Source organism: Scardinius erythrophthalmus (genome assembly GCF_964197995.2).
Source record: "Scardinius erythrophthalmus genome assembly, chromosome: 1".
Lineage (NCBI taxonomy): Eukaryota > Metazoa > Chordata > Actinopteri > Cypriniformes > Leuciscidae > Scardinius > Scardinius erythrophthalmus.
In genome coordinates, this window is record NC_138221.1 from 35,355,460 (window position 1) to 35,369,265 (window position 13,806).

The 13,806-nt window shown below is 38.3% G+C and overlaps 1 protein-coding gene across 3 annotated transcripts in view; it reads right to left on the reverse strand.

Moving 5' to 3' along the window:
- Positions 1-2,393: 2,393 nt before the first annotated feature.
- Positions 2,394-13,806, reverse strand: part of tyk2 (tyrosine kinase 2) — a 33,592-nt gene continuing 22,179 nt past the window's right edge. For all 3 annotated transcript variants that reach the window (XM_081384276.1, XM_081384275.1, XM_081384277.1), the window contains 13 exons: positions 12,258-12,425; positions 12,096-12,183; positions 11,814-11,941; positions 10,884-11,019; positions 10,307-10,458; positions 10,081-10,231; positions 7,949-8,043; positions 7,673-7,865; positions 7,317-7,435; positions 7,043-7,215; positions 4,947-5,064; positions 2,705-2,815; positions 2,394-2,609 (listed from right to left, as the gene is read on the reverse strand). In XM_081384276.1, the coding sequence (XP_081240402.1) occupies positions 2,466-2,609; positions 2,705-2,815; positions 4,947-5,064; positions 7,043-7,215; positions 7,317-7,435; positions 7,673-7,865; positions 7,949-8,043; positions 10,081-10,231; positions 10,307-10,458; positions 10,884-11,019; positions 11,814-11,941; positions 12,096-12,183; positions 12,258-12,425 (1,776 nt within the window). In that variant the 3' untranslated portion in view covers positions 2,394-2,465. The remainder of the gene's footprint in view (positions 2,610-2,704; positions 2,816-4,946; positions 5,065-7,042; positions 7,216-7,316; positions 7,436-7,672; positions 7,866-7,948; positions 8,044-10,080; positions 10,232-10,306; positions 10,459-10,883; positions 11,020-11,813; positions 11,942-12,095; positions 12,184-12,257; positions 12,426-13,806) is intronic.

Sequence of the window (13,806 nt, forward strand, 5' to 3'; positions counted from 1 at the left end):
AGGAACGTTTTGTTACATCAGTTCCTGTGCCTAGTGTTAGGTTGTTTCCCACAAGAAGTGAAAACATGTGACATCCATAATTCATGCAACAATGTGACTTTTAGTACTCCATTGTTTTAACTCTTAGAATTCTGTTACCACAAATGTGTATTCATCTCAGCATTCTTTCTACCTTTCCTTCTTTTCCATCGTGGGAATCGTTGTGTATGTGTTCTAGAGTATAGATTTGGAAATGGGGATGTATTTGTTAGCGCATCATACATTTCATTGCTTATAGCATCTTCTCTTGCAATGCATACATGGATATTAAAATCTCCAACAATTAAAACTTTGTCTGCAGCAAGCCAGTACTAATATAACTATTTTTTTCAGATAGAAAAAGTGAACACTTCTTTGATAAAGTGTTTATGGTTCCCTGGTGGCCTGTATACAGTGGCCAGTACAAATGTCAAGTGTAATTTATCACTTAAAGAGTCTTGGACAATGTTAAATAAAGCACCATCACTTCTAAAGATTTATATTTGAAACTAGACTTCTGAGTAATACTGGATATATTAATATAAAATACAGCAACACCTCTCCCTTTGCCTTTTAGACGAGGCTCGTGTTTCTAACAGTAATCTTGTGGGGTGGAATCATTTAAAGTAATGTAATCGTCTGGTTTTAGCCAGGTTTCTGTCAAACACACAGTTATGATCTGTGATCATATCCTTTTCAAAAAGTGCTTTTGTAGAAATGGACCTAATATTCAGCAAACCACACTTTATCATTTGTTCATCTGTATTATATCTGTTTTTTTATTTATTTATTAAACATCAAGATTTATCTGACTTCTGTGACGTAAGACAGCTAGCAGATGGTCGGTTTAGCCAGTCTTTTTGCTTCCTGACCTGGGCCCCAGTTAGTCAAGGTTCAACTCTAAAACTATGTGCCATATTACTAGAGAGAAGAGCGCCATGGGTCCCATCAATAGGGGTTCACAGTTGTTGTTAAAATGTGCTATAGTTTTGTATAACTGGTCATGGTATCAAGAGCTGGCCTAAAGCACCAGGTCTTGCATCTGCGCGCCATCAAAGTCACGCTGAAATGGAAGTAGCAACAGATCTTTTCCTACATATTGTGATATCGGATTATTGAAGAAGAAAAAAAAAAAAAGTTGCGGAGTCAGTTTTATGCAGCATTAGTTGACTGGATTTTTTAGATGTGAGCGTTGCATTTAAAATGAACATAAGCTTGCACACAGTTGTGGAGGGTCGAGGTTTAAGCGGACCAGGAGAAGTCGAGCATACAAAAAAGGATAAATTTGACTGACTCTTTCTGATCGAATGAAAATTCAAAAGGATCCAGTTATAAAAAGCAAGATGCATCCAAAAAATTGTATTTTGGTATACATTTTCAATACTTACATTTATTATAAGAGTTTTTATAGATACATTCAGTGGGACAATTAAGACAATAGCATTTCACTCAAGATGGTGTACAAAAGGCCATAAAACATACTGTAAGTAGAATTGCACATTTTTTAAAAAAAAAAGAAAAAATATAAATTAAAAAGAAACACATTCAAAGCGGCATTTATATCGTACTGTAAACATCTTAATTCATATTCTTAAGGCCTTCCAAATAACAGCCTGTCACAGACTTTGCTTACTATCAATAAAAGCAGAAAGCAAGCAAACACACCTCAGAGTATTTACACAAAGTTACATTGATTAGGAATGAATAATGTTCACAACTATGCATTCTTTGGTTATTACAGTTTAACAGCAGGACAAAGGTGCAGTAAGCGATTTCTGAGAAACACTGTTGATATTTAAAACTGACACCCAAACAAGCACATCCCTACCCAAAAGAAACATGCCCCTCCCATTGCTCTGCTCCATATATATATATATATATATAAAATAGTTGACAAAACACTGTTGCTATTTTTTCTCATGCAGTTACGCTAAGCACTTTATTTTCCCCGTCCATCTGAAATAAATAGCTGTATACAGTTTTATGTCACTGTTCACCTCTCTAAGCATTTCTGAGGGAGGTTTGCAGATCCGAGCGCTGACTCCAGCCCGAACACCGGCACAGTTTCGGTGGAAAAAGAGGTATAGTATGTGGGTTTCCTTAAACAGAACATTTGTATAAAAAATCCTCTTTTCTGAAAATATGGGCCAATGGCATGAATAGCCAAGTGTGGTCAGGCTCAAAGTGAAGTGCTGTGGTTACAGGCTGTGAGAACAGCACAGAGAGAGAGAGAGAGAGAGAGAGAGAGAGAGAGAGAGAGAGAGAGAGAGAGAGAGAGAGAGAGAGAGAGAGAGAGAGAGAGAGAGAGAGAGAGAGAGAGAGAGAGAGAGAGAGAGAGAGAGAGAGAGAGAGAGAGAGAGAGAGAGAGAGAGAGAGAGAGAGAGAGAGAGAGAGAGAGAGAGAGAGAGAGAGAGAGAGAGAGAGAGAGAGAGAGAGAGAAGGTCAGGTCAGCTTTGGTTGAGCTGAGCGAGCTGCACAGACGGTTGCAGGCTGTATGTTCCCCGTATTTCGTCAAGAGACTCAGCCAGGGATTTGAATGGCGGACGCTGCCCAGGGTTGAAGTCCCAGCATTGCTCCATCAGTAAGTAAACCTGCAATAAGGATTCAGGAAATGAAGCTGTTGTTCGAATAAACTTGTACGAATTTTTGTATTTATAAATATATGTGCCGCTTAGTTTCACACTACCTCACGGGGACAGTCTCGAGGGCACGGCAATCTCTCGTTTTTCTCCAGGAGGCTAATAAGTTTAACCACAGTCATCTGACCATGGACCAATCCCATCATCTCAAAGAATTTCTATGGAAAACAAAGTCATACATCTATCAGCTTAAGAGATATTGCAAACTTAAAGAAATAGTTCCAAAGGCTTTCTTTCTTCTGTGAAACACAAAATGAGACATTACGATGAATGCTCACACTGTTCTTTTCCATACAACATACTATATGTTGCAAATCCAATTGGTGGTCATATTCATGGAATGAGATTTGAGCGTTATGACTGAGGGCAAGATTTTCAGTGAATAACAACTTCAATTTTGGTCTGTTCTTTATGTAAAGCCAACATATAGCTTTATAAGACTTCCACAGAATTAAGTCAGACAGGTTTGTAATGACAATGAGGGTGAATAAATGTTTTTGGGTGTTTAATGAAATAAAGGAAGCAGTTGAATTCAATTACATTTAGTTTTGTTGGCTGTTTGTTTCAAATGTCGTGTGCTCTATACTGACCTCTATTGGCTTGGATGCATAAGGTTTGTTTAATACTTGTCACTCTGTCACACCAGATCTGTTTAGCATTTGTTAGGTTTTATTCCATTTCGTCTTTGTTTTTCTTAGGGATGCACGGTAACGATAACATTAAAAATTAATATATATCGGCCGATACCGATATGGTGGCCGATATTAATTTTTAATGTTATCGTTATCGGCCCGATAAGAAAATTTGGCCGATATATTAAAGCCAACAAATAATGGATTATTTCCTTCAGCTGAGACACTTCAGATGCGCGCTGTTCAACATGATGGTTTTGAATGGCTTGAAATATGATTGGAATAACTTCAAAAAAGGGAAATATAGTTAAAGGAGAACTCCGGTCAATTTTAACATTGAGCTCATTTTTTTGTACATTTGGAGTGCTGTCAATACAGAGAACAACGACAAAAATCGGTGTTGCCTACACCGTGTTATCCTCTTTTAAAAATTTGCACCCTGTTGACTTCAGTGGGGCAAGTTTTAAACCTGCTTTTAGCCTCTTAACATCCTTGATGTGTCATTACAAGTGCACAGGTCATGTGAGTGATTTCTTTGGAGTGAACGCGGGTCAATCTGACTGCAGTAGATGTGAAAGAAATGTATAAAAATGATGTTATTTCAGCCAGCGCACATACCTGTATTTACATCCTGTTTTCGGTCGAGGTCCATAGTAATCGAGTGTCGAGTTCACACGCGTGATCATAGGTAACTAAACCTATGCGCGCGAACTCGACAATATCTTATCCATATCTTTCACATCTACTGCAGTCAGATTCACCGTGTTCACTCCGAAGGAATCACTCACATGACCTGTGCACTTGTAATGACACATCAAGGATGTTAAGAGGCTAAAAGCAGGTTTAGTACTTGCCCCATTGAAGTCAACAGGGTGTAAATTTTAAAAAGAGGATAACTCGGTGTAGGCAACAGCGATTTTTGTCGTTGTTCTCTGTATTGACAGCACTCCAAATGTACAAAAAAATTAGCTCAATGTTAAAATTGACCGGAGTTCTCCTTTAAGGGCAACCTGTGCAGCGCAAGTCCAGTGTATATAGGCTACATAAAATTAAAATGAGAACATTATAATTGTGTGCTTGGGACATGGCTTTTAATGGTGAGACTTGATTTTGTAATCAGGCTCTCAACAATTATATAAAAATTTGGATTAAGGTTTATCGGACAATATATCGGTTATCGGCTTTCAAATATAAAGAATTATCGGTATCAGCAAAAATTTTCATATCGATGCATCCCTAGTTTTTCTCTGTCTCATACTATACACGTCATTAAAATTGACATTTTAATACCGTTGATAACAACAACAACAATAATTGTTTTTTGAGCAGCAAATCCTTACATTAGAATGATTTCTGAAGGATCATGTGACACTGAAGACTGGAGTAATGATACTGAAAACTCAGCTTTGATCACAGGAATAAATTACATTTCATTACTGTTTTTATTGTATTTTTGATCAAATAAATGCAGGCTTAGTGGGCAGAAGAAACTTTTTACAAAAACATTAAAAGAATTCTACTGACCCCAAACTTTTGAACAGTAGTGTATTTGGCAACTCATTCATATCTTTATGTGTAAAATCTGAACATTACTGATTGCACTTTTAGCATAAACACAACAAGCCAATACAAAAAATGACATAAAACCGAGACTTACCGAAGGAGGGCTTTGGCGATGATTGCAGTTGGTCAAAATCTCATAGAGGGTCACAGCAAAAGACCAAACATCAGAGGCAAAGGAAAACTTGCTCTCCTTCAGGCATTCTATGGCATACCTGAAAACCCAAGAAATAACATGTTTTGGAATAACTGCTCTGTTTGTTTTAAGCCCAGAGATAGTCCCCCTGTGGTGAAAATCAAGTTTTTAATGTTGTTTATCTGTCTATGTGGTGTTTTTAATACGCTTTAAAGGGCACCTATTATGCAAAATTCACTTTTACATGGTGTTTGAACATAAATGTGTGTTGGCAGTGTGTGAGCAAAACCACGCTAGAATGATAAAAATCCACCCAGTAGTTTTTTTACTATCTCAATAAATCATAAGCACTGTCTCAGAACACCCTGTTCTAGATTTCCCTCACTGTGACGTAGAAATGAGCTAAGCCCCACCGACGTGATTTGATTGACATCTGGTTTTGGCATAGACCCCGCCCTCGGTGATCTGCATCCTCAGCGACAGCCGGTAATGTCTCCTAAGAAGTGTAGGTGTTCTGTTGTGGGATGTAAGAATGGACATACTAGTCTTCACTAACATCAGAGCCACTGAAAACGCAGCGGATGGATTTTATTTATGAAGAAAAGGCACCACTTAAACTTCCTAAATACGAGATTCATTTTCTGACTGACTGTTTAGTGAACGAGGGTCAAAGTTAATCCTAGAGTGTGGATCGTTGCCTACAGTTCACGATCGCCAACGTCACCTCCAGAAGAAGTAAGTGTATTTTATGATTTTTGAGCAAATAGTCATTTCAATCGATGTCAGCAAGTTCAACAACAAATGCGTCTAAAGCTATTTATTGTCGTCGTCAACTCGTCATAGGATGTCTCAACAAACAACGTCAGACAGTTTTATGTCACGTAGGCATTTTTTGCAGCATTTACAAATGTAAATAAATTAAGGTCTTCTCTATCTCCATAGACAGTAGGCTATAAACGTCTATCTCCCTCCCCTTAAGAAATAAATAAAAAAATTCGTTTGTACTTCACAGTAGTGTGTGTGTGTGTGTGTGTAGTTTCAAAAAATTGCGCGAACGTTATCACAGTTCGTGTGTGTGTGTGTGTGTGTGTGTGTTGCACATCCATAATGGCAAAAGGGACGCGATTAAAACTTTGTAAGTACAGAAATGTATCAAATAACCATTCCGATACGTTTAGTCCATTCTCATTCGTGTTTATTCTGTGCCGGAGTCTCTTCATCATCTAGGTCCAGCAGGGCGGGGATTATGCAGCTCATTTACATTTAAAGTTGTAGACGCCAAAACAGCTCTTTTTAAAACAGGCCCCAAAAATGACATTTTCAAATGGTTATAATAAATTAACTGTGGCGTATTTTGTGCTGAAACTTCACAAATGCATTCTGTGGACACCCAAGACCAATATTACATCTTCTAAAAAAGGGCATAATAGGTGCCCTTTAAGACAAACCATGTGTAAATTCATAAGTCAACAGCATTGCTTTGAGTATTTTCTCCTTAAATCTGCAGCGAAGTCAGTCTCAAAAACGCGGTTTGAAATCGCTAGTGTTTCTGATGTCACAAACTACCTTGTAACCAATCTGAGCCAGTGTGAGTGAGTGGAGGCGGGGCTAATTTGCATATTCATAGAACAGTGAGCACTAAATGAAGCAAGGGTGTAGAGTTACATTCAAGCTATTTTAAGGCATTAAAGTTTTCAAGGAATTCAAGGTTTAAATATGTAATTTTGGTGATCAAAGATGAGTTTTGAGGGATACAATTATTGACTTCAGGAAGACTTTAACATTTCAAAGTCTGGAGATAAACCTAAGGGTGCAAAAAATTGTGTTTCTTATTCAATTATTTTATTTTCTGTGGAATCATTCGATTATTCTAACGTTCTCTGTGTCGATCGATATCAAACATACTTGTGCTTTCACTGAGTGACACCACATTATGTCTAATAACGTCCATAAATCCATTAACAGACCATGTTTTATTGATAAAAGCATTCTCCAAGATGTTATCACCATAAGAGAACATTTTCCATCTGCCCAAGCCTCTAGCTATTACAGCTTACCAGAACACAGGACTGTCTCCGTCCTCACGAACACGATAGTAGATCTCCCCTTCGGGAATGTACTTTGTCAAGCCAAAGTCACCGATCTTAACCACACCTTCATTCTCCACCAAAACATTCCGTGCGGCCAAATCCCGGTGGACGTACCGCTGGGAGTGCAGATAGTCCATCCCCTAAAGGTGCAGCAGTACAGATTGGACAACATGGGACATATTAGAAGAGGGAGGACTATCAGTTAGCTTCAGTATGACTTTAATGTGTCTGAATTCCTCACCAAACAGATCTGATGTGCAAACAGGAGACTTTGTGCGATTCCCAACCGATGTTTAGGCAGGTACTCTCTGAGGCTTCCCAGTGGAAGATACTCCATGATTAATTGTACCACCTGTCCACCTAAAACAAAATACCACATATGCTGCACTATGAGTGTGGCATCACATTTTGCACGAGTAGATGAAATATTTCCTACTGATTTGCTGCTTGCTATAGTCAGTGAAGGTGGAGTTGTTATTCAAGAGAGGGTTTTATTAGACCAAAAAAACTGGATAAGACTCGATATTTAGTAATGGACTTTAGTATTGAGTCAATTTTCCTAGAATTTGAAGCATGCATATTAGCCGTTTTGCTCACCCAGTTCAGTACAACACCCCTTGTATCTGACAATATTGTTGTGGTAAAGTGATTTGAGTATTTCGATCTCCTTCATCCAGGAATCGTGAAGGTTACTTCCACTCTCTTGTTTCAAGGCCTTCACTGCAACATATTCTCCTGTTCCATCATTGCTAGGGTCATAGACGTACAGCATCACCTTTCCAAAATGTCCCTGTAAGCAGGTCACACAGTATCATAACTGCCATATGACGGTAAGATCTGAACACAGTCTGAACACAGAAACCGTGAACTGACCTCTCCCAGATCCCTCATCTTCTTTAGGTAACGTTTGTAAAATATGCTGGGGTCTCTGTCTGGAAGTGACTCACATTCGGATGAAATGTCTGGATCTTTTGAGGAAGAGAATAGCATAACAATTTCTGAATTCACAAACAAAAAGTTTTTTTTTGTTTGTTTTACAGTGCAAATACTATAAAACATGAATATAGTATTAATTCAGTACCATCTAAATTTTGGCCGATACTGATAATGATATTTGTTATGCTTGATAAACAATATTATGGCTGACAACATAAATCAATATTCTTTACAACAACAAAAAAATCAGTTCCAGATAAACATTTTCATGCTTTAAGACATTAACATTTTAATGTATTGCTTAGTTCTTTTGTAACATGGGATAGAAAAAAGTGATATCAGCTGATACTAATACAGTGATGTACTGAAAAGAAAATTCATGTTTAAATTTTTAGCGCAATTTTCCACCGGACAAAATTGCGATTGTTAAATGGTTAGTTCACCCAAAAATGAAAATTATGTCATTAATGACTCACCCTCATGTCGTTCCAAGCCCGTAAGACCTCCGTTCATCTTCGGAACACAGTTTAAGATATTTTAGATTTTGTTCGAGAGCTTTCTGTTCCTCCATTGAAAGTCAATGGACGGCATACTGTCCATGTCCAGAAAGGCAATACAGACATCATCAAAGTAGTCCATGTGACATCAGTGGCTCAATCTTAAGTTTATCAAAGCGACGAGAATACTTTTTGTGCGCAAAAAGTAAACAAAAATAACGACTTTATGCCACTATTAATTTCCTTCTCTCTGTGCCTCAAGTGAGTTCGCGTAGTGTTTCAACGTAGCGCGTCTGTGTTGTACGTCACACGCATCACACATGACCAGCGTCGGCCAATAGTGAGCCTACGTGTGACGTACAACACAGACGCGCTACGCAAAAACACTACGCGAACTCACTTGAGGCACAGAGAGAAGGAAATGAATAGTGGCATAAAGTCGTTATTTTTGTTTACTTTTTGCGCACAAAAAGTATTCTCGTCGCTTGATAAACTTAAGATTGAGCCACTGATGTCACATGGACTACTTTGATGATGTCTGTATTGCCTTTCTGGACGTGAACAGTATGCCGTCCATTGACTTTCAATGGAGGAACAGAAAGCTCTCGAACAAAATCTAAAATATCTTAAACTGTGTTCCGAAGATGAACGGAGGTCTTACGGGCTTGGAACGACATGAGGGTGAGTCATTAATGACATCATTTTCATTTTTGGGTGAACTTACCCTTTAACTCATGATTTCTGTTCTGTCTGTGCGCACCAATCTTGCACTTCTATCTACTCCTCAACCAGACCACCTAGAGACTTCGGGTTTTCGGCATTATGTTAAGGAAGGTCTAATCTCGGGAACGCACAAAAAAAAATCCAGGAAAAGATTTACTATCTCTTAGTGTTGTGATCCCATGACGTCAGAAAATTGCGCTAAAACACTCACTGAGTTTTTATTACTTGTTTTTTTGGACACACTGGGTCGAAAACCAGAAATGCTCATTTTAATAGATCTTTTGTTTGGTTTTGTTTGGAATTATTATTTTAATATATTTCTTACTGATTAAACTTGTTTTTTGGGCAAACTATCCAACACCATCTTTAGCCGCTTTTTCTCCATCGGACTCGGGGCGAACGGTTCCAGTTACATTTCCACTTGAGCTTGGTTTGGCACAGCATGATTACAAACTGATCTTGGCACGTCTGGCTAATAAAATGCGTGTAGTGATGTCGCCACTCAGGATTAGTGACTTGTCCATTGCATGGCTACCAGTTTCTCTGTAGATTGCGAATAGCGCTATTTGAGTGACTTAAACACAAGTTAAAAATAGAAATATCCGATTATCATCCATAACGTGCTCACTATTTACACTGCACTGCATACCATCTGTAAACTCTTGCACTACCAAGACAACGACTGACGCATTTGTATTACATTAAAAAGAGCTCGAATCCATATCCGTACAGGCTGGACCGGTTTGGCACGGAATGGAACGGTTAACACAGTGGAAAACTGGCTTTAATGATAATACAATAAATAGAAAACCCCACAGCATGAATGATTTCACTGCGTTAAAAGCTCACTTTTAATCTGAATCTCAGTTAGCTCTCTCAGAATGGTCCGGAATGACGGCCGTGCGGCAGAGTCGTAGGTCAGACACATGCTGATAAAGCTGCCCAGCTCTTGAGATGACGGCACCGGCAGGCGACTCTGCGTCTCATAGAATCGCTCTTTCTGTAGACAGAGGAGAGCTTGTGAGCAAACGTTGAGAGTGTGGGTTGTCAGGTGCACAGCTAGAGGAAGCCGTACCTCAGGCAGTGTGCTGCCGCTGACAGGAAGATCTCCGTTGTTGCAGATTTCCAACAGAGTTGCTCCAAAGCTCCACTGGTCGGCAGCGCTTCCTATACGGGCCCCGTCGGCGATACACTCCGGGGCGATCCACGGGATTCTCTCCACACGCTCTGCACATAAAAACACAAACATATCAAACACAGACTTTTACATTTTCTGGAGAAAACGTGAGCGGTTCTTTCCTCTGCAAACCCCGCCATTATGATCTTATTATGAGCTGAGTAGTTTTAGTGTGTTACTAATTCACTTAACACTTAGGGTTTCTGTCACTGTTTATTCTGGACAGCTGCTTCGGTGCTGTTAATGTGATCATCCTTGACATTAAAACACGTGCTAGACTAAAGGAAGTGAGCATCACCATTAGGAAGTGGTTGGTTTGTAGCTTCCTGTTCTATCAACCATGAGAGAATCTGATGAAGTAAACAGTAGTGACAAGCGGGGTGAAGTAACTAGAAAAATGACACAGATAAAGAAGGACAGGATGTACTCATCTCGATGTACATTATGTGTGAATAACAACACAGTTCTTGGTTACCTCCACGAGACAGAGCCGAGAGAGAAATGCCTGGGTCACTGAGCTTCACAAAAGGGGATGAGCCCTCCTCCAAACCCTTCCTGACCACCAGAATATTCTTGCCACAGACATTTCCATGGACCAAGCGCTTTGTCTCCTGTGAAGAACAATGTGATGGGTCAATCTCACAAAAAAAAAAAATAATAATAGGGATAATCCAAGGCTAGCTGTGTATTAACGATTTTAATGTGCAACGTGGAGGCAAGGAACCACCTGATGCGAAGCGGAGTGAATTCATTTAGTTTAATGCACAGCTAGCCGTGGATTATCCCGCTTATACCATGTTCATTTGCCAACAATGACAACTTAAAGCTGTCATTGATGTTTTTGCAACACAATATTTTGCCAGAAGGGTAAAAGTGACAATTATTTTCGTCAGTTATGGCTCGTTAGCTTCAAATAAGTAGAGATAAATAGAGAGATAGAGATAGAGATGAGTGTGTGAATTACCTGCATCTGTTCAGCATCTCTCTCTACTAATAATGAAGCTGTGAGTTTAATTACAACAAAAACAGCGCTTTTTCCCTCTCATTGCTGAGAAATATAATGTAGTAATTTATTTGCGAAGCTATTTTATTAATAAAAGTCGCGGGGCAGCGTTGATAAGTATTTTGAATGTTTGTGTGTGTGTCTCCAATCTCTGTGTGTGAGTGACTTGTGTGTGTGTGCAATTTAAATAATCTCATTAATGTATTTTAATAATTATAATAAACTTAATTTACATTACAGTAATGTTAACTGGTCTGGTCAATTTTGGGGTGAAATAGGATAGTATTCGTGTTATTCATTCTAACACAGACTAATAATTTAGAATAATCAGAGTGATTTTTTTGTCAATTATGGATGCAAGCTGTCCTATTTTATAAGTCCCATATTGAATTCAACACTCACAAGATAGCAAAGAGCACTGGCAAGCTGTTTAGCAACAGTAAACTTCCACTGAGGAGTGACACGACCCTTCTCTCTGTGCAGGAACACATCTAATGGGCCGAACTCCACAAACTCCTCCACCATGATGTCTGTTCAAATAAAAACAGTCCAGTCAACAGATACATAATGTGTCTGACGGATGGTAAAAAGTACAGATTGTGCATAAAAAAGGAGCTCAACAAAAACACCTATGACGACACAAGCGCCCTTTAAAGAGGAAATTAAAAAGGGCACAACACTCACTCTCAGATCCCTTTACTGAAACACCATGCACAAAGACCAGATGACAGTGTGACACCTGACTCATGAGACTAGCTGTCTCAAAGAATGCCTAGAAAAAAATTAGACAACATCATGCTTTTGCCATTGTTTTTATCGTACAATTCCTAACCAGACAACTCTTACTAGCGCTATGTCCTTGTGGCTCTGGTCCAGAATTTTAAGGACGACCCGGATGCCTTTTACGTTGCGGTGATTGTTATTGAATTCGTTGACGTCATCCTCTAGTGAGCCGTGTATCTTCAGCCAGCCTGAGTAAATGTTAGTCCTGGTGCCTCGTCCCAGATGCTGCTCCTGTATCCATAAAAAAAAAGATCAACAGGTGTTTCGTCAATTACGGGTATTTATGAGCCAGGGCTTGACTTTTTCTTACATAAAGGTCACATTTTTCATAATTTATTTTTGAAAACTATTTGCATAAATTTGAGAACAAATGACGACTATCCCTCAATCATGATGTTATTTCTAACACAACAAAATATTCTGCCACTAATAAAATGACTGTACTTGAAAACAATGTCAGTGAAGAATAATTTTTAAAGTTAATTTAAGTTTTTTTATTTATTATGTATTATACAATATATTTTTTGTGCAAAGTTTATTTATTTATTCTTATTTATTTATTTTATTTCAAAAAACAAAAAAGATACAAATAATATAAAACACAATGAGTATGTTGCAACATACCGAAATAATTACAATATGTTCGAAAAGGAGCAGGATGAAGCAGAAGCTTATTATTTTTCCCACCCCTTATATAACTCTAAATAGCTCCAGTATATATATATATATATAATTTTATATTCATAGCAATATAACAAACATAGCACAAGTTTTAACACCAAACCAACTTTTACATTTTGCACCAAACAACCCTTCACCCTATATTAACATATCCCAATACAATAAGTTTTATAACCCACACTCACAATCACCTCTGTTCCTCATTATATCCTTTTAATAAAGGGGTTTTATATAACTTTTTAATGTTTGTACAATGTTAACACCTGCTCCAAACCATTCCTCAACCTCACCCCACAAATAGTGATGCACATACTTTTTAGAGTTGTTCTTATTTTAAGCTTTTTAAAATTGAATTCTTCTCTTTGAATTCTTTAACCATATCAGTGACCTTAAATATATGTGACTTTAAGAATAATACATTTGTCTGTTCCTGATACCCAACGTTATTAATGATTCTGATTGCTCTCTTTTGTAATGTGCATAACGACTGTAGGTTGGTTTTGTAGTTGTTTCCCCAGATTTCCACACAGTAACTCAAATATTTCCAATTAAATTGTACTTTTGTGTATTACTGTATGCAAAGAAATATGTTGTAAAGGCCGTTCATTAAGTTACATTAAAGGCCCACTGAAGCGCCTTGGAACGCGCAGCTTTGTATGATGCATTTACGTAATTTCCATTGTAACACGAAGTTACGGTGGGACATATTGAATGGCTCCTCCCCCTTTTCAAATAGCCAATAGCGTTTAGTTTACCTCACAAACTGCAAGTCGTACTTGACAGCACCATGGAAGCGAATCCGAGCGCTGATGATACGTTGGATTCAATAGTAGACGAAATTCTAGCCATTTCATTCTTAACCAACGTTCAGTTGGAAAACGGAATAAAACTTGAGCGTTTGAGCAACCGAACTCACATCTCCAACCCATAT